Here is a 21,828-nt window from a genome sequence, read left to right on the forward strand (position 1 = left end):
ACAGTGGTTGTTTTTGGTGTCCCTGCTCTTTTATTGAGACCTTTAGATCAGGGGTGATGCAACTTTGATGATGTAGACTAGAGGGCCACTATACATTACATTATATTTACACTATACTGTATGTACACACTCACTCCAGAGGAACACATTGCATATAGTGTCGGGCAGACAACTTTTATCTCTGTATTTTAACTTTTTCTTAAATTAATGTCGTACTTCACCATTCTATGTCACACAAAAGTAGCAAAAATAGTCGATCTACAAGCTCAAAACGCGTGGCAGTGCTACGCGTTTTGAGCTTGTAGATCGGCTATTTTTTAATTGGAATCCAGATAGTTTTTGGCTATTTTTCAATTGGAATCATGAAAAGTAACATTTGTATTTAATTTCAAATGCATTTAGTTATACTTATGTTAACTTTATGAACTTAAATACAAATACATTGGACATAAAAAAGACAATAACATTTTAATACTAGTCATTAAGCTACGAATATAGACTGAAGTAATTAAAGCAGGTCATGTTAAGAATCATAACAGCTGAAATCAATCATATATCAGTATTCTGATATTAACCTAAGGGCCGCATTAAGTGAAGGTGGGGGCCGCATGTGGCCCCCGGGCCGCCAGTTGCCCATGTATGCTTTAGATCCTATGGTTTGAAGGTCAAAGTTCACTGGCTCTATTGGTTCAGTTTTAAAATAATTTCAGCACTTGTGTGGAGGAGCTGGGTTTGAATCCCTGGAAAAAAAGGGGGGGAAACCCCCCAAAAAACTATATTCTTAGTTGAGTGGAGTCCCATAGGGCTCTCCTAGGACCCCTGATGTTTTCGCTCTACACCACATTATATTTGGTGAATGTTTACAGAATAGGAACGCTAGGGTTCATGTGGTTAATACAGTCATTTCTCCTGTCATTAATACAGGATATCTATACTGTCAGAGTTCAGTTAAATGACGTCTACATTATGCAGTTTTCTTGTTTTTATTTTGGGCGGGCTCAAAGGAGCTAGAAGCACCATCAGGGCTAGAAACTCTGGGTCTTTTTTGGGCGGGGGGCTGAATGGGGGGCCCCATCAGGGCACCATCAGAGCTAGAAGCACCACTGTCGCTAAGATGTGTGGACGTCGACCTTAACATCTTCTCCAGGGTGACTCGTGTGTTCCAGCCTTGTTCTTGGACAAACAGGTGGACACATCCAAACAGATCAGGAAACATCTCCATCAGGTCAATGTCAGCAGCAGCCTCAGCACTGTAAACACACAAAGCAGTGATCACTGAACACTAAATGTTATGATGAACACACTGACATCTATCTATCTGCTGCTTTATAAAGTACTGAACACACTGACATCTATCTAACTGCTGCTGGGGGGCAGCCTACTGATCATTACCGCCACATTTTATGGAAAAAAGAAAAAGAAAATGGCTATATATTCTTTGACCAAGTTCTACCAAACGTCCTACCCCACTTTAGGTAAGACTACACACCGAGGGAAGTGAACAAATATATAATTGTACTTCTAAATTAATGTTAGCGACTACACTGTTATTTTCCAATCAAATTCAACTTACTGGTGTGCATGGAGATTGCGTATGAAGCGCAGCAATTCAAACTCAGAGTATCCTGCCTTCCCCCTCCTTTCCTCCATCTCCTGGAACACCTTGGGTGGCAACTGGAAAAACACACACCTTAAATATTACATGAACTAGACCCCCAAACTGGGGGTCCAAATTATTTTGGAGGGTCCCCAGATGATCAGCTTAATATGCAACATTGTTTTCTCCCTCAACAGTAAACAAACCAACATACAGTATAAGTGTATACAGGGTATCTGCACATTTATAAAGTTACAATTACATTACTTTTAAGATCTTTTTAATACCAAATTGGCAAATATTACAGAAGAAAGAGGCAAACATTGTGAAAATAGCCGATCTACAAGCTCACAACGCCTCGCACTAAGAGGCGTTGTGAGCTTGTAGATCGGCTATTTTCACAATATTTATCCGTGCATGGAACCGAGTCAAACTAAAGATAATGGCCAGGTTTCCCAAACGACTTTGAGCTCAGACGCAGCCTAGAAGCTGCGTGAGAGCCTCCACGCACCTGCGCAGTAGCAACCCCGCCACGATCTATCTTCATTAGTAGCAGCTGTGTGTGCTCTACGTGGTATCTAAACTGGCTTCAGGAGGCACCATCGTCGCAGGTTCTCATTACGTGTGTGCTAAAACTACATTCGCGAGACAGCATAGACGTAAAGACCTCCTGGACGAAGTCTACGTAAGGCCGACGTAAACTACGTAGGGCTGTCATACGCTACACTGCAGTTTAAACACCCTTTGCGAAAGTGAAATGGATCATAAAAATACCAGAGCCAACTGTCAGATGTCCTGAAGCAGTCCACTCCAAATACAACTTTTGAATAATATATTTATGAATGAAATTACAGTGGTGAGTTGACATCTGCAAGTTAAATAAAACACTAAAGTGTCCCCATTATGCAAGTAAATTAAATATACTTAAAATACCAAAAGGAATGCAGAATGTCCCATTTCCCAAAATTAATATGTATTAAAATATTTTGAAAATAGCAAATCTACAAGCTTGTGAAGCGTTGTGAGCTTGTAGATCTGCTAGTTTCAAAAGATGTTTTAACCATTCATAAACATGGCGAGCGCAACAGCTGTCACTTTGTGAGAGGAACTGGGGACTTTCATCATAACGTTTAACTATAAAACTTCGAAATTAAGTAAACATGTTTAGCTCAGCATCATTTATATACCTTTAGTTAACTTGGCATATGCTTAATATTTTTATCAGACGATCGGATCATCCGTGAGAGTACAATTTGTAAACTTCGGGTTCATGCATATAGAGGACGAAGCCCTGGTTCAGAGCGTTAGTGAACTACAGCCACACATGTCCGTAAAGCGTCCGTCAAGTTGCCGTACGGACGCCGGAGGTCCCATCCACTCCCATGTTAAAAAAAAAACGGAACGGTACTTCCGGTTTTAAACTTAACATGGGAGTGGATGGGACTTCCGGCGACCGTACGGAAACTTGACGGACGCTTTACGGATGTGTGGCTGTACCCACTAACGCTCTGAATCAGGGCTAGAAGCAGCGCAGCTGCCCGCGTTGTGTGTGTGCGTGTGTGTGTGTGTGTGTCTGTCTCGCAGAAGTAGGAGGAGAGTAGGATACGCCATTCTGTCTCCCAAATGTAGTTTTAGCAGAAACGTAACGCCGTGGACGTGGGAAGCGATTGCACGTTTGGGCACAACCAGCTGCTACTAATGAGGGTAGAGCGTTGGTTTCGCCGGGTCCCAGGCTCTTACGCAGGCTGCGTAGGCAGCGCATGAGCTGAAATCTACGTGGCTGCTATGGTACTGCGCAGATTGTGTGGACACACGTAAGACCCGTCGTAGAACCTGCGCAGATGCTCAACGCAGCATCTCTACGAATCTCGTTGGGAAAGTTCAAATATGATAATTTGGGGGGTCCTCAGTTAAAATATGATAATTTTGGGGGGGTCCCCAGTTCAAATATGATTATTTTGGGGGGTCCTCAGTTCAAATATGATAATTTTGGGGGGGGTCCCCAGTTCAAATATGATTATTTTCGGGGGTCCTCAGTTCAAATATGATAATTTTGGGGGGGTCCCCAGTTCAAATATGATTATTTTGGGGGTCGTGGCCTTAAAGGTTTGGGAACCCTTGACTAGTCTAATAGACATAAAGACAAATGTTAACCTCTAAAGATGCTTTTGTTACCTTGGCTTTCATTGTGTCTTTCCATTCATCATTCAACGGTCCTCGACGGTCCAAGTCTTTCATGAGGATCTGGTGGTCTTGGTGACTGTAGTTTTTTACTTCTTCTTCATTTCCAAACAGTTTCAGGAACTCTACTTTCCTGCAAGATTTGACAAAACAAAAAATAATTTACTAAAACCATCACTCATAAAACATTGGACTTTGTTGGTAGAAAAGTTACTGTAAGATCAAACTGTTAACTACTTTAAACCTGGCAAATATATGTTGACAATTTCATTACAAATGAAAAAAAATATATATATGAAAAAAGATGGATATCAAAAATAGCAGATCTACAAGCTAAAAAAATGTGATGTAACAGGTTGAAAGCATGGAATCAGGTAATTACACTGCTTTTGAAAATAGGGCTTAAATTGGTATTTCACTTTAAAACACTTTTAAACCCCTAGGGGGATCTCAGAGTTACTACAGGGGGGGGCGCCAAATCTTTGTGTGAAAGGAACTTTTACCCCCATGTTTTTATTAACCACTTGAAGCCTGACTGATATTGTCCTTCTAATGAATGTTAGACTCATTAAAACACACGTCTCTGCTTCTGGTGACTGATATTGTCCTTCTAATGAATGTTAGACTCATTAAAACACACGTCTCTGCTTCTGGTGACTGATATTGTCCTTCTAATGAATGTTAGACTCATTGAAACACACGTCATTGCTTCTGGTGACTGATATTGTCCTTCTAATGAATGTTAGACTCATTAAAACACACGTCTCTGCTTCTGGTGACTGATATTGTCCTTCTAATGAATGTTAAGACTCATTAAAACACACGTCTCTGCTTCTGGTGACTGATATTGTCCTTCTAATGAATGTTAAGACTCATTAAAACACACGTCTCTGCTTCTGGTGACTTATATTGTCCTTCTAATGAATGTTACACTCATTAAAACACACGTCTCTGCTTCTGGTGACTGATATTGTCCTTCTAATGCATGTTAGACTCATTAAAACACACGTCTCTGCTTCTGGTGACTTATATTGTCCTTCTAATGAATGTTAGACTCATTAAAACACACGTCTCTGCTTCTGGTGACTGATATTGTCCTTCTAATGAATGTTAGACTCATTAAAACACACGTCTCTGCTTCTGGTGACTTATATTGTCCTTCTAATGAATGTTACACTCATTAAAACACACGTCTCTGCTTCTGGTGACTGATATTGTCCTTCTAATGCATGTTAGACTCATTAAAACACACGTCTCTGCTTCTGGTGACTTATATTGTCCTTCTAATGAATGTTACACTCATTAAAACACACGTCTCTGCTTCTGGTGACTGATATTGTCCTTCTAATGAATGTTAGACTCATTAAAACACACGTCTCTGCTTCTGGTGACTTATATTGTCCTTCTAATGAATGTTACACTCATTAAAACACACGTCTCTGCTTCTGGTGACTGATATTGTCCTTCTAATGCATGTTGAGACCATCTTTCAATTACTTTTTATGAAAAATCTGTTTTTTAAATGGAAAAAAAGTAATGTCTTAGAAGGACAATATCAGTCACTAAAAGCAGGAATAAATAACATTGAGATGTCAGTGAGTGTATAATAAAATACTGTGTGTACAATGGAAAAGATTTGACTCTTTCTCATACTTGTTATTTGTCCAGAAGTAGGGATGAGCCAAGCATTCCTCCACTGTAGGTCTATTCCCTGGGTCTTTATTGATCATCCTCTCGATGAGATCCTTGGCAACCACGTCCTGAACATGGTCCAGGTTGTACTTTCCATCCAGAATGTTGGCTTCACATCTAACGCCTTTGCCAAATGGATGGTGTCCTCCAGAAAGGATGTAATATAACAACATCCCAGCCACCTTAATAATGAGAATGTAAATTGAGTAAGAACATTTTTATGTTGTTGTCATTAATTAAATTGTTCTCACACACAATAAAAAAACAACCTGGATGTCGGTGCTTCTTTTATATGGAAATTGATCATTGTCCAAAGTCTCCTTTGCCTTCCAGCATTTCGTTCCTGCAACTTTTGTGAATAGGGTTGTTTTTCCTTTGTCAAATTGTCGGCTTATTCCAAAATCGGACAATCTTGCCTTGCTTTGAATATCTGCAAGGAAAATTGGGTATATTAACATAATAAAGGGTTTTAGATTTTAGATTTACATTCATTAGGTTTCTTATATTTCTCATATTAGCTGCTTATTTTCTTTTTTCTTTTGTAGCTTACCAATCAAGACATTTTGGGGCTTGATATCCCGGTGGAGGATATGAGGATATTGACAATGAAGAATGCTTAAACTCTGGAGAACCTGATGTGCAAGTTGTTTCCTCTCCAGTTCAGAAAGGTTGTGTTCAATGATGTATTCTTCCAGGGAGTATTCACATAATTGAAGAGCAAGGTAACCAAAGTTCTCATCCGCTGCAGAGTAAACATATCGTACAATTGAAGGATGATCAAGCTTTGGTAGACGTAAAAAGTCTTTCTCGTTCTTCAGCGCATTATAGTTTTTTTCAGTCATTCTCTTCACTGCGACTTCAGTGCCGTCATCTGTTAACCCCAAGAAGACCACAGTTCCATCACTTCCCTCTGCGATGCAGAATTCATAACCTTTCCCAATGACAACATTTCCAACTTTGGTAACTTTACAGTCATCAATGTTTGCAAGCTTCTTTAACTTTTCCCTCCATCTTTTACTGATTGGAAGCCATTCTCGTGGTTTTGGTGATTCCTTTGATCCTGATGACTCTGTAATGGTAGTCATGGAGACATCATCATGAGCTTAGCTTGTAATATACTGTATGAACAATCACACACACTTTTGCCATCCCTGGATTGCCCACAAGGCGATGATAAGGGTGGTTGATCTGATGGGACGGTGGTTGGTCTTTACTTTAAAACTGACATCCATATTTTGGGCATGACATTATTGGCAAAAAAGATTTTAAAAAATGCCAAATTTGCTTATCTATAGGCGTTATCTATATATATATATAACAACAATAACAACAACAACAGCAATATATATAGAACAACATACTAAAAGTCCTAAGAAATCCCAGTTGCGGAAATATGTTTAATTGGCATCAATCCAAGATGTCCATCAATTATTGTCAAAAAGTCATAAAATTATGGTGAGTCAATGTCAATTAAACATATTTCCGCAACTAGGATTTCTTAGGACTTTTAGTATATTGTTCTGGACAAAACACAAAACGTGCTGTTTGCAAAAGAAAAAGAGAGAGGTTGAGATAATTGCATCACAGAAAATTAAGCTGTCTTGTATTGTCGATGTTACCCTTTGAAGAAGATTGATAGGTTTCACTTAAAGGTAGGGTAAGTGATTTTCTTTGGTTAAAATAAGTGTTAAATAGCTCTAGTGTGATAGTAATCATTACTATATAGTGTGTGTTCATTAACAGTGTTAAATAGCTCTATAGTGTGATAGTAATCATTACTATAGAGTGTTTGTTCAGTAACAGTGTTAAATAGCTCTATATTGTGATAGTAATCATTACTATAGAGTGTTTGTTCAGTAACAGTGTTAAATAGCTCTATATTGTGATAGTAATCATTACTATAGAGTGTTTGTTCCGTAACAGTGTTAAATAGCTCTATATTGTGATAGTAATCATTACTATAGAGTGTTTGTTCAGTAACAGTGTTAAATAGCTCTATATTGTGATAGTAATAATTGCTATAGAGTGTTTGTTCAGTAACAGTGTTAAATAGCTCTATATTGTGATAGTAATAATCATTGCTATAGAGTGCTTGTTCAGTAACAGTGTTAAATAGCTCTATATTGTGATAGTAATCATTACTATAGAGTGTTTGTTCAGTAACAGTGTTAAATAGCTCTATATTGTGATAGTACTCATTACTATAGAGTGTTTGTTCAGCAAAAGGAGTCTCCATGTCTCTCCATGTCTTTAGTGTTCATTAAAGAGCTGGAGAGACAGAGAGACCACTGTTGCTGAACAAACAATCCATAGTGATGATTGCTATCACAATATAGTGCTTTAACGTTTTAACAAGACGTTTGGTTTTAACCCAAAGAAATCACTTACCCTACCTTTAACATATTGTATACATTCATACATTTCATATAAATGCATTATGCTTTTCTAAACATATTTCATGGAGGGTCATTCATTAACATATTGCCCTACTGCACTAAAGGAGTCTTACATTCTAATGATACATATAGACACATAGTATGAACAGTTGTCGGTGCTATCTGATGATTCAATAAGTTTACAATGACAGCGACATAACTCATGGTCCAATCAATGTGAGTTGTTTGATTGGCCTTGTTGCCTTGTTGAGGCTGACAATTCACACTAGGTGTTTTTCTTGTTTTACTTGACAATATACTGTATTTCATAGTTTTCAATATTTATACAGTAAATAATAATACAAATAATAATCATCATCATCTATGGGACTGCTGCTATAAATTATATTAAGGTTGTTGTTTGTGCTCGACGTTTTGTTTTTTATTTTCAATGGAACACTACCACTACTGGTTTCCTCAAGCATTGAACTTCAAGAACATAATATAGCTGCAAGCAGCAATAATACGGGGCCAGTGAATGGAGAGAGAGAGAGAGAGAGAGAGAGAGAGAGAGAGAGAGAGAGAGAGAGAGAGAGAGAGAGAGAGAGAGAGAGAGAGAGAGAGAGAGAGAGAGACGGAATAGAGAGAGAGAGAGAGAGAGAGAGAGAGAGAATAGATTATAATCTCTACCCTCTCTCCACCTACCTTTGAATGTGTTTTCAAACTTCTTCACCAGATCACGCCTTTTGATCTGCTTCAGAACAATCACCAGGACCTGATGTGCGTCTGTGGCGTAAGTCTCTACCATCATGTCGACGGTGTCTATCCTCTTAGCTTTCTCCAGAGATGCCTTTGTGAGCGGCGGGAGATCTTTGACATTTCCAGGTTTTTGAAGATGCCACTTGAACGTATTGAACTCGCTTTTTTTCAGCCCCTCCAAAGTTTCCAACATAGCTGATTTGACCTTTCCTGTTAATACAAACAGATGATGTTAAAGTCTCCAGCTTCATTCTTTTAATGCTTTGGATGTGTGAATGTAATGTACATTGTAAAGTGTAAAAAATAAATAATCAACAAACAATACTATAAAACCTGGTCAAACATTGGCCACATTGTCAAATAATATAAGAAAGAGGAAAACATTGTGAACATATACAAGATCTACAAGCTCAGAAAACCTCGTAACGCAAGACCTACTATAATATACTATTTTCACAATATGTATCTGTGGAACCGAGTCAAACTAAATGTAATGCCTCAACTCCTACAATTCCAAGTGCTTGTCAGGGTCGGGGGTCCCCAGTTCAAATATGATTGTTCTGGGGGGTCCCCAGATATATGATTATTTTGAGGGGTCTCCGGATATATGATTGTTCTGGGGGGTCCCCAGATATATGATTATTTTGGGGGGTCCCCGGATATATGATTATTTTGGGGGGTCCCCAGTTCAAATATGATTGTTCTGGGGGGTCCCCAGATATATGATTATTTTGGGGGTGTCCCCAGATATATGATAATTTTGGGGTGTCCCCAGTTCATATATGATTATTTTGGGTGGTCCCCAGTTCAAATATGATTATTTTGGGGGGTCCCCAGTTCATACATGATTATTTTGGGGGGTCTCCAGTTCAAATTTGATTATTTTGGGGGGTCTCCAGTTCAAATATGATTATTTTGGGGGGTCCCCAGTTCAAATATGATTATTTTGGGGGGGTCCAGCTCATATATGATTATTTTGGGGGGTCCCCAGTTCACATTATTTTGGGGGGTCCCCAGTTCAAATATGATTATTTTGGGGGGTCCCCAGTTCACATATGATTATTTTGGGGGGTCCCCAGTTTACATATGATTATTTTGGGGGGGCCCCAGTTCAAATATGATTATTTTGGGGCGGTCCACAGTTCAAATATGATTATTTTGGGGGGTCCACAGTTCAAATATGATTATTTTGGGGGATCCACAGTTCAAATTTGATTATTTTGGGGGGTCCCCAGTTCACATATGATTATTATGGGGGTCCCCAGTTCACATATGATTATTATGGGGGTCCCCAGTTCACATATGATTATTATGGGGGGTCCCCAGTTCAAATATGATGGGGGGTCCCCAGTTTACATATGATTATTTTGGGGGGTCCCCAGTTCAAATATGAAAATATGATTATTTTGGGGGGTCCACAGTTCAAATATGATTATTTTGGGGGGTCCACAGTTCAAATATGATTACGTTGGGGGTTCGTGACCTGAAAAGGTTGAGAACCACATCATCATGAAATCAACATTATTCAAATAATGCAACATTACAAGACACTACTGGAGACAATTAACCAGTGGTGGAAAGTAACTAAGTACATTTACTCAAGTACTGTACTTTTTACAACCATTATTGAAAACTTTAGTTCTATATTCAATACTCCGCTATGGGAGAGTGCCCTCTAGAAGCATTATCTTCGATATACTTCCAGGCAAAAGTCCATTTGGCTGGATTCTGATTCGCTCCCCTGACCTGGAGGTCCTGCCCTCCGCCTAAATAAGCAGGGAGCGGATATCCGCTCGTTCCTTCAATTCTCTTCTCGTCTGAATAACAGAGCACATCTTCTCAGTTTTGCCGAAAGATTGTGCTTAACTACGTCTCATCAGGCCAGGGGCCTGTTCCTCAAAAGGTGAATTAGAGCTAAAGCCTGGCTTTACCACCTATCCTGGCTTAATTTAGCCAGGATTAGAGCTGAGTCGGTTCCTCAAAAGGTGAATTATCTTGAAGATTAGTTTAGCCAGTTCACCCTGGCTAAGTTTAGCCTTATCCGATTCCTCAAAAGAGAATTGAAGCAAGCCTAGCTTAGTTACCATGGCAATTTAGCTGTGAAGTTAGCCTGGTCAGGAGCAGGCTAACAGCCAAGCTTTATTAATCCAGTGCCTTGTTCTTCAAGTTTTGTGAAATAGCTGTTAGTCCAATGACTCCAATCATAAACCAATGAGTTTTTCTACACTTATTCAATTCTTATGCGAAAATCAAAGATCTACAAGCCCGAAATGTTTTTGTCTTATGGCGGCCGGGGGTCCCCGGCCCCCCATGGACCCCCGCCCCCGTGGACCCCCGCCCCCGTGGACCCCCGGACCCCCGTGTACCCCCGGCCCCCTGTGTACCTCCGGACCCCCGTGGACCCCCGGACCCCCATGGACCTACGGACCCCCGTGGACCCCCGCCCCCGTGGACCCCCGTATACCCCCGTATACCCCGGACCTCTGTTGGGGGTCAACGGGGGTCCGGGAGTACACGGGGGGCCCGGCCCCCCGTGTACTCCCGGACCCCCGTTGACCCCCGTGGACCGTGGACCCCCGGCCGCCAAAAGGCAAGCTTTTCCCTTGTAGATCTTCGATTTTAGAAATTAGAAAATTATTCTAAGTGTTTATAATTATAATTCCAACATTCACTTAAACTCCTTATGTTTAAACCTAACTGTAATATATATTTTCATGGATTTGTATATAAATTAATTGCATATTTTTGGACAACTTGTGCATTTAATTTGTCGGCAATACTTTGCCACGCTTTCTCCCTGGATCTATATTTATTGCGGCCGTGTTTCCTTTCTTGCTTATTATAAATTTTACTTCCTTGTAAGATTCCATGAGCTGCTGCAGTGCTGCTGTTCAGCCACAGAGAAGAACGCCGCTCTGGTTTTGGGCTCCATGATTGGTCAAGTTCAAGGATTCTGCTATCGACTTTCATGGTCTTTTATAGAAATAAGTGAAGCCTGGCTTCATTATCCTGGCTCGACACAGCCTGGCTTGACAAGGCCTAGCTCGACAAAGTCGCTCCTTTTCAGCCTGGCTTGGCGTTCCAGGAACCGAATAAACCAGGCTATACGGACCCGACTTTGTCAAGCCTGGATTTGACTTAAATCCAGGCTTATTTAATTCATCTTTCGAGGAACAGGCCCCAGGACCGGTTTCTGTTACTGCGAGGTGCTAACAATTTCAGGTGATTTCTGACTTTTTCACCATGGAAATACAGGTTTTTTTCTGTAATAGCTGGGCTTCCAGCGTTGTTATTATGGATTAGCTTCGATCGCTAACTGTTAGCCCTGCTAACTACAGCTTAGCCTAGTAGCACCTAGGTCCATCCATTCTCACCATAATTAACCACTCCATAATCTCCGGATCTGTCCCATCCTCATTTAAACACGCCTTAATTCACCCCTTTCTAAAGAAACCCAGTGTCGATCCGCTTTTCCTCATTAACTACAGACCTATTTCCAAATTATCCTTCATGTCCAAAATTCTAGAAAAGATAATCTCCTCACAACTTCTCACTCACCTGTCTAATTACAATCTGTTCGAAAAGTTTCAATCCGGTTTTAGAGCACTCCACAGTACTGAGACAGCCTTGGTCAGGGTCACCAATGACCTACTAATGACACTGGATAATGGGGACGCTGCAATAATGGTCCTCCTTGACCTTAGTGCAGCGTTCGACACAGTCGAACACGCCACTCTGTTGAGCCGACTGGAGTCATGGGTGGGTCTTGGGGGTAGTGCTCTCCAGTTGATGAGCTCCTACCTTACAGGAAGGACTGTCTCGGTGAAGATAGTAAATGCCACCTCTTCCTCCGCCCCCCTCATTCATAGTGTCCCTCAAGGATCAATTCTTTGTCCTCTACTCTTTTCTATTTACATGCTTCCTTTAGGTCAAATAATCCGTAAACACAACATTCATTTCCACTGTTATGCCGACGACACCCAACTATACCTGCCACTCAACACCTCAAACCCCAACTGTCTAGCTTCCCTTAAGGCCTGCCTGGCCGACCTCCAAAACTGGATGTCTGCAAACTTTTTACAACTCAACTCAAACAAATCAGAAATTCTCCTGTTCGGCCCTCTCACCTCTAGATCCCAGCTACATAACTGTCTTGACTCCATGTCAGCAAATGTCACACCAGTAGCCACGAATCTGGGCGTACTACTGGACTCTGACCTCCGTCTTGAGGCCCAGGTAAAAACGGTGGTTCGTACCTGCTTTTTTCACATTAGGAACATACATAGAATCAGACCAATACTTTCCACCCCTGTAGTGATATCGGACCAGGTATGGACATAGAAAGCGAATTACTATGGTTTTCGGTTTTGATAAACCATAACTGGTTGGCCATGGGCCCATCGCAAAAGACCCCCCCCCCCTCCCCCCTTCAGAGGGAGCACAGACTCTCCCAGGATGGTTGCATAAGCAAAGACATTTCCTCTTGTCCACAGCGTAAGAGGAAACCGTTATTGCCCAATGGAATTTCACCAGAGACACACACAGCCTTTCTTTCTAGAGATAAGAGAAACCTTTATTGCCCGATGGAATGCCTTCAGCCAGAAGACACACACAGGCTATTTGGTTTTCTCTCTCCCTCTCTCTCTGTCCGGCATCCTTTAAGAGATAAGGGAAACCTTAAACTTTTATGACATGAAAAGAATGTCTTGCTTTTCTGCAACAGAGTCACACACACTAACTGGCTGAGCACAAGACAATGAGCGACAAGTAATGTGAATAAACTGCTTACGTGTTATCTTCTGTGGCTTACGTGTTATCTTCTGTGACTTCAAAATATATATTTGTTGTCCTGTATTGTGACCACAACAATAATATGAACTTTGGTGTTTTTAAATGTGATGCTTCTCTTGTAAATTAGACTTTGATGCTTACCTGCTTCCTATTTTGCATAATGCCGTCATGTTTAATATCTAGAGAATTCTAATTTCTTTGTGATTCCAAATATCCAGTCAAATGTATTAATAGAAGGTCCCCCAAGATAATTAGCAGAGAAGTTTAGTTTTTCATACTGTAGGAAGGGAAGTTGCCACACAGCTGCCTCCAACCCGCCTCCAGTGTGACCAAGGAGCTAAGCTCCCCCTTCTACCTATAAATGAGAGGGGACACCCCTCTCATCTCTCTCTTCCACGGCGCTCTTGATGAACAGAGGGTTGACTCTCCCTGAGTCCCCTCTCCCTGCTCTCCATAATCCGGGGTGACGAGCCAACACCGTCCCCCGCCGCTCTCTCCGGGGTGAAAATTCCCCCACGCCTCTCTCTTGACCGCTTCTCGATGATCGAGGGTTGACCAAATCCCCTCTCCTGCTCTACACGCTGGGTGGCTCCCAGTTCAACGCTTCCAAAGGACCCGGGGGTGACGATAGCTACGCCCCCCCCACGACAGCTCTCTCTTCTACAAGGGTGGATCGGAGTCCTCCTCCCCCCCACGAGAAGAGCCACCGGCCTACGTCCCGCTCTCCAGCCAAAGCTAGATGCCCTGCTCCTGCTGAACAGCTGCTCTGCTCCCTCTACACGTGGGCCAAAAGCCACACATACTGTCTCCTCAATCCGAGTTGAGTGGAGACTGAGAAGGACTGCGTGATGCAGTGAAGTAGCAGCACAGACGCTACTGCCCGGACGCTAGCTAAACCTGCTAACCAGCCAACGCCTCATGGTCTCTTCCCCAGAGACAATGGAATCTCCTCTCATCCATTCCAATGGACAGGCGAGCATAATGCATTCACGTGTGGTTGGCAACTGAGTTTAGTTGTGAGGGCAGATTAGCTATTTTTAACCATTGACCTTTCTCTTTTCTTTATGACTTTAATCCCTTCTTCTCCTTTAGTATATTAAAATGTGGCCGTTTGATCTGATCAGATTGTAGATGTGTTATGTTGTATATTGTTGAGATTTTAACCGGTTTCATCATCTTATGAGTTATTGATCTATTGTTCTTTTCCCCATTTCATTGGTTGTTTTATTATCATCTACATAGGAGTTATCTTAATAAACACTTTATTTTGATCTAAACGGAAGTCCTTTTCCAAATGATTTCATTCATATATTTCCAATCAATCCCTAACCAGAATCCATGCATCATACTGTGTCCAAGATTCTTACGTAGCCTTTTTCATGGTTGTGTTGAGGTGCAAATTAATCCCTTAATTTGCACAATTCCTTAATCTTTGGTGAAAATTTATATTTATATTTTTCATAAAATATTTTCAATATTTTCATAATTATCATTATTATTTCCCATAATTATTACGCCATGTCCTCACAGCCACCGCCCAACCTGGCGTCGGCGCAGATGTGTGAGGCTGTGCCGGTGTTACCATCGAGGGGCGGTGACGGTGTCACCCTGGGACCCCGATCCCGAAGTGTCCCACCGGAGGTGGAAGGCCTGATCCAGAAGTGGCCGTCGGGATTAGCCCTTGCGGGCCTAGCCAGGGCTCAGCGTGCAGATCCCAAAGTCCGAGATCTACGGGGAAACCTAGGCCAGTCCGACCAGTGGACAGACCGCATAGGCTACGAGAAAATTCAAGGAGTCATATACCGAAGGCAGCCGGCCAAAGACCGTGGAGTGAAATATCAGCTGGTGGTGCCCGACAGCCAGGTCCACCGCTTCCTGGAATATTTCCATGACCGCCCCACGAGAGGTCATCCAGGTAGGCTGAGGACACTCCTTCGAATCCTTGAGGTGGCCTGGTGGCCGACGATCCGCAGACAGGTGTGGGAGTACGTCAGTAGCTGTCGCGTTTGTCAGCGGGGCAAGCCGGAGAATCGTAAGCCGTTCGCCCTACTACCGTCCACTAAGGCTGACCAGGCAGGAGAGGCCCTGGGGATCGGCTCGGCCGGGCTGTTCCCGAGGGAGAAAGAGACCACCATGCTGCTGGTCACCATTGACTATAACACCAAGTGGGCCATGGTCAAAAAAGTCGAGCGAAGGGTGGGTGTCTCTCACACCAGGCAAGCCAAATACGACAGTGCCTGGCGGAACACGTGCAGTTCCAGCCAGGCGATTTGGTCTGGACGAGAAAAACATTCACTTTCAAAAGCATCAGAAGCCGGCTCGTCAAAGCTAGTGCCCCCGAAAAGGTCAGGTCCAGCTAGAGAGCGAGTCAGATAGGCCCTAAAAACCCCTCCTTTTGGGAGGACTTGGGAAAATAGCTTCCAGCTGGGGGGGGGGGGGGGGGGACAATGACAAATGCACATTGTATTTATTATATTTATCTGCTTGATCTATGGGTGTTATTATGTCTGAGTGATATGTAACATCTGATCTAAGTTTATGCATGTTGTGATATGTGACATGTTGGACACTGAGCTATATGGACATTTCCTATTCACTTGAGGGGTAATGGGGCTGAGTGCTGCGGGTGATTGGAACATTGGAGCCACCCGACTTTACAAATAGAGGGTGTGACACAGGGGGAGGGGAGATCAAACAAACAACCTGTGTACTAGTGTGAACGGGTGGGAAGAGAGAAACTCCGGAGGCGCCAGTGTTATATGGTTAAGTCATAGAATTAACAAGTGTAAACTGCAGCCAAAAGTTACGAGCTGTCGTGCCCAGCGGAGGACGGACGGAACGGCCGTGTTGCGACGCTGCGGTGATGTCAGCCAGGATTTATGAATGAACCGCCGGTCACCGAGAGAATACAGACGGAGCCGCGGGTGAGATAAATCCATACTTTCTGTTCCGGTGGATTACAAACTTTAGGTGTACCCCGAACGTATTATTTGGAACGCGATTGCGGAAGACCGTTTGCTGATCGTTTTGGATCAAAGGACTTAATAGACGTTCTCGAGGCCGCGGAGTGAAGGAGCCGTTCGAGCCGTAACGTGGGACTGTTTATTGTTGTTATGTTGAAGCGAGTAAACATCTGACTGCAGTTGCGTTTCTACCTTATTATGTAACCTTGTTTATAGTAACGTTTGAACTTGCATTTGAGGGTTGCAAGGGACTTGGGAATTATTTGGGAGGGGCTTGTGAAATAATTATTGATTGTTGATTTGTTTGTGTGTTTCTTTTATGGGTTAGGGAAAGAAACAGGGACAGAAGTTAAAACCAAGAGGTGTATTATTATTTACCTTTTTGAGTCAAATATTATTTGTGTGGTTTAAGTGGTTTAATAATAAAATAACCACAACCTAGTAGCAACCTGCCGATCCCGTTGTTTTCCTTTTAGTTAATAGTTATCTTCGATTCCCGCAGGGGACGCTGTGGGCACTGGGGGTGTGTTCTCTCCTCCGCGTCATCAGTGCCCATACCCTAGGTGGGGTTGGCGAAAGGGCCTTTCTGTGTGGAGTTTGCATGTTCTCCCCGTGTCTCCTAGGGTAGGTACCCTCACAAAAACATGCAGTAATCCTGGTCACTATACTGCCTCCCCCTGGCCAGCCGGGGCGCCTGATGGAGGGGAAGGGAACTGGTTGGAATAACGTGTTCCTTCCACGCGCTACGTCCAACCAGAGAAACTCTCCCCTGTCAGGTGACAAGAAGGTCAGTTGGCTCTCATGCATTGAAGGAGGCATGAGCTCGGCCCTGCCCTCCCTAGGTTGGCAGAGGGAAGGTAGTGCCCAGGATTACATAGATAATTGGCACTGGGTGTAAAAAATAGGGTTACAAAATCGTGGGATAAAAATTTAAAAATAAAAAAAAATAAAAATAGTTATCCTTTCGAAGTAAAAGGGCGATTGTTACAACATTGTTTAAAAAGGTGCTATATAAATAAAGCTTATTATTATTATTATTATTATTATTATTATAAGTGGCTAAAACACGACAGCTGCTCTGGCTAGCTCACCACTGCTGCTCGGCTAAACCCGCAGGTTAGCCTTGACTCCACATGTTGCGGCCCACTAGCTTTAAAAGCTAACTCAACAGGAAATTTGATTGCACTGATTGACCTAAAATGTCATTGCACTGGACCTTTAAGTCACAAGTGGGCGTGTTTACACCAGGTTGTGATTGGTCTTTTGAAAAAAGTATCATTGGGCAGAATTGCTACCTGGTAGATTTGCTGAAACACTAATAATATAATCATTTTCAAATTTCTCTCTCTGATATGTCAGCGTTTCGGCCACAGATGTCCCAGGGAGCAACCCACATACCCGCAGCTGGCACCACCGCATGCCCCTCGCCGACCCGGATCCAACGAGCCCTCCGTCGTCCCTGGGCGACCCACCGTAGCTGCCGACACTTTGAGGACTTTTATGACAGAACCTCCAGGGGTGTCGCTCGGCTGACCGACCTGTCCGAAGGGCCACCCCTCCTGGGTACCAGATGGGAGAGTGGCCCCCACTTTTTGAAAATGTTTGAGAACCACTGGTTTAACATTAGAAACAAGCCTAAAATAAACAACTACAGTACACATTAGAAACAAGTCCAAATAAACAACTACACTTTAGAAACAAGCCCAAATAAACAACTACACTTTAGAAACAAGCCCAAATAAACAACTACACTTTAGAAACAAGACCAAATAAACAACTACACTTTAGAAACAAGACCAAACAAACAACTACACTTTAGAAACAAGACCAAATAAACAATTACACTTTAGAAACAAGACCAAATAAACAACTACACTTTAGAAACAAGACCAAATAAACAGCTACACTTTAGAAACAAGCCCAAATAAACAACTACACTTTAGAAACAAGACCAAACAAACAACTACACTTTAGAAACAAGACCAAACAAACAACTACACTTTAGAAACAAGACCAAATAAACAATTACACTTTAGAAACAAGTCCAAATAAACAACTACACTTTAGAAACAAGCCCAAATAAACAACTACACTTTAGAAACAAGCCCAAATAAACAACTACACTTTAGAAACAAGCCCAAATAAACAACTACACTTTAGAAACAAGACCAAACAAACAACTACACTTTAGAAACAAGACCAAATAAACAACTACACTTTAGAAACAAGACCAAACAAACAACTACACTTTAGAAACAAGACCAAATAAACAACTACACTTTAGAAACAAGACCAAATAAACAACTACACTTTAGAAACAAGACCAAACAAACAACTACACTTCAGAAACAAGACCAAATAAACAACTACACTTTAGAAACAAGACCAAACAAACAACTACACTTTAGTCAAGTCAAGTCAAGTCAATTTTATTTATAAAGCACATTTAAAAACAACCAAAGGCCGACCAAAGTGCTGTACATCAGGGTTAAAAAACACACAAGAATCATCAATACATACACATACAACTGCGAGCAAAAATACACAAAAACAAAACAAGAGGATCAACAATATATACAAAAAAGCAATAATACAAAAAGCATAGCAAAAAAGGCAAGTAGCTAAGGGAACATAAAGGAAAATGTGGGAGCATGTAAACAGGTGTCCAACAATTTCTCCATGGCAGGGGGTAGTACTTAAAAGGCCTGAGAGAACAGGTGCGTTTTTAATCTGTTTTTAAAAATGTCCAACGAGGGCTGCAGCCCTGATAGATGGCGGTAGGTTGTTCCATAGTTTTGGGGCAGCAGCCGAAAACGCACGGTCACCTTTTGACCTCAGGCGGGTCACGTGTGTGGGACCTTGAGGAGCCCTTGATCCGCTGATCTAAGAGGCCTAATGATATCAGGGGGAGGAAGCATCAAGCATAAGTAGGGCGGTGCCAACCCCTGGTGGGCTTTATAGGCGAATAATAACATTTTGAATTCGACTCTATATTTGACTGGGAGCCAGTGGAGGGACGCCAGAATCGGAGTGATGTGGTCCCACCTTCTGGTGCCAGTCAAGAGCCTTGCAGCCGCATTCAGAGTCCAGGATTACACCCAGGTTTTTGACATGTGGTTTACAGGTCAGTGGGCCAAGGGAGGTGGTGATGATTTTTGTTTTGTGAGGGGAGCCAAAGAGAATGATTTCAGTTTTATTGTCGTTGAGCATGAGGAAATTGTCCGACATCCAGGATTTTATGTAGTCTAGCAGGGTATCCAGTGAATGTGTGTCATTTGGTTTGAGGGGGACGTACAACTGTGTGTCATCGGCATAGAGGTGGAAGGAAATGCCATGTTTCCTCATGATGGAGCCCAGAGGGAGCATATATAATGAGAAGAGGATGGGACCCGACCCCGCAGGAGAGGGGAGCGGAGGAGGATGAGTTGTTACCAAGCTCGACTACGAAGGATCTTTCTGCCAGGTATGACTTGATCCAGTTAAGGGCAGTTCCCTGGATGCCAACCTCGTGTTCGAGGCGCAGGGTTAAGATGTTGTGGTCAACAGTGTCAAATGCGGCGCTCAGGTCGAGCAGCACCAGGATGGCACAGTCGCCTGAGTCTATCGCCCGGAACAGGTCATTTGTGACCTTTAGTAGTGCAGACTCGGTACTATGGAGTGTCCGAAAGCCGGACTGGAAGACCTCGAGGGATGCATTGTTATCCAGGTGGGTTTGTAGTTGGGAGGGGATGGCCTTCTCGAGGACCTTGGACAGGAATGGTAAGAAATGGTAGAAATGGGTCTAAAATTGGCTGGGATGGTGGGGTCAAGGTTTGGTTTCTTTAGTATGGGTTGAACAATGGCGTGTTTGAAATATGACGGGACAATTCCCAAACTGAGGGAGCTGTTTATGATAGACAGGACACTAGGACCCAGGCTGTCGAAAGCCTCTTTAAGGAGGCGAGAGGGCAGAATGTCAGATGAGCAGGTTGTGGGTTTCATTTTGGAGGCAATGATTGACAGACATGGGAGAGACAGTGGCGTGAACTGACATAAAGGTGGCAGTAGGAGTGGGAGGGGTGTAGTGATCAACAGAGGAGGGTGAGATGCGGAGCGAATACTAGCTACCTTATCAATAAAAAACTGGAGGAAGTGCTCACAGGTGGTTTGGGAGGTTAGCCAGGGCTGTGGATTTAGTTTGGGCTGGCCAGATTTTAAAGGGGCAATGTTGTCGAGGATACCCAGGCAGGTGGAATTGAATAAGGTGACCATCTCTTCTATATTCAAATGGGGGGGAGGTCTCGATTGTGACACAGTTTGAGGTGGCTGTGTATGATGTTGCGAATTTACTGACAGTCGAGCTATTTATGTGACGGCAGGGGCGAGTAGGCAGACGGAGTATGGAAGTGTGACAGGGTAGAGGGACATTGAAAAGAATAGGTTTGTGGTCAGATGTGCAATATACTTGATCCCAAATATTAATATTTGATACTGGGAAACCGTGGGAGAGGATAAGATCGAGTGTGTGACCGAGCCGGTGTGTGGGGCCTGTGACATGTTGAGTCAAATTAAAGGAGTCAATGAGGTTTTCGAATTCCCTGACCATGGGTCTGGTGGGACAACATACATGTATGTTAAAGTCCCCCAGAAGCAGAATGTTTTCCCATTTAGGCATAATATGTGATAACAGGTCTGAGAAGTCTTTGATGAAGTTTTTAGCTTTTGGGGGTCTATACACTACAGCAAGCAGTGCTGGCGTTGATAGTTTGAGCTCAAAAAGCTGTAGCTCAAAGCTAGGGTAGGAGTAGGTGGTTAAGACACGACAGTGGAAACGTTTGTTTATTATTGATGCTAGACTGCCCCCCCGATCCAGGGATCTGGGGGAGTTAAAGAGGTTGCAGTCAGAGGGACAGAGCACAGAAAGGGGACTTGCTTCCCCAGCTCGGGTCCATGTCTCTGTTATAAATAGGAAATCTAATTCACGGGAGGTAAAAAAGTCATTTATAATGTCAGGTTTATTGTTCAGAGACCTGGCATTTACCAGGGCCATTTTGGCAATATCAGAATAAATTTGGGGGGGGGTTTCATATAGGAGTTGAGTGAGATTTCGGGGGTCCACTCCGCCCTTTGGATGGTTCTGGGGGTGGGCTCTGACTGGGCGGTGGGTTTGTAGCACAGAAATAACAAAGGTGCTATTTTTGGTGAAGATGGCAGTTGCATTTTTGCAAGGGGAAATAGAGGGAGGAAAACCGCCCGACCACAAGGGGGCGATGTAGCGGCTATCTGGTCTGGTTAGGAGGTGACCGGAAGTGTAAGCGGACACTTCCGGGTTGGACGGGCCAGCTGTTGTTGTTGTGAATAGTCAATGCGTTGGTAGCGACCGTGGAACTATGGAGCGATGTAGATTGATGGCGAGCATTTCGGAGCCTAGTTTGCTCGGATGGAGGCCATCGGCAGCATAATATGATGGACGGTCCCAGAATAGGTAGAA

General features: G+C 42.9%; 1 protein-coding gene across 2 annotated transcripts in view; it reads right to left on the bottom strand.

Annotated features, from left to right (window-relative positions):
- Positions 1 to 334: 334 nt before the first annotated feature.
- The window catches only part of LOC308078016 (serine/threonine-protein kinase/endoribonuclease IRE1-like), a 35,088-nt gene continuing 13,594 nt past the window's right edge, over positions 335 to 21,828 (bottom strand). For both annotated transcript variants that reach the window (XM_080419068.1, XM_080419069.1), the window contains 7 exons: positions 8,551 to 8,814; positions 6,021 to 6,539; positions 5,740 to 5,900; positions 5,432 to 5,652; positions 3,773 to 3,911; positions 1,574 to 1,674; positions 335 to 1,250 (listed from right to left, as the gene is read on the bottom strand). In XM_080419068.1, coding sequence (XP_080275194.1) covers positions 965 to 1,250; positions 1,574 to 1,674; positions 3,773 to 3,911; positions 5,432 to 5,652; positions 5,740 to 5,900; positions 6,021 to 6,539; positions 8,551 to 8,814 — 1,691 coding nt within the window. In that variant the 3' untranslated portion in view covers positions 335 to 964. The remainder of the gene's footprint in view (positions 1,251 to 1,573; positions 1,675 to 3,772; positions 3,912 to 5,431; positions 5,653 to 5,739; positions 5,901 to 6,020; positions 6,540 to 8,550; positions 8,815 to 21,828) is intronic.

The sequence above is a fragment of the Gymnoscopelus braueri genome (genome assembly GCF_963280865.1).
Source record: "Gymnoscopelus braueri genome assembly, chromosome: 22".
Classification (NCBI taxonomy): domain Eukaryota; kingdom Metazoa; phylum Chordata; class Actinopteri; order Myctophiformes; family Myctophidae; genus Gymnoscopelus; species Gymnoscopelus braueri.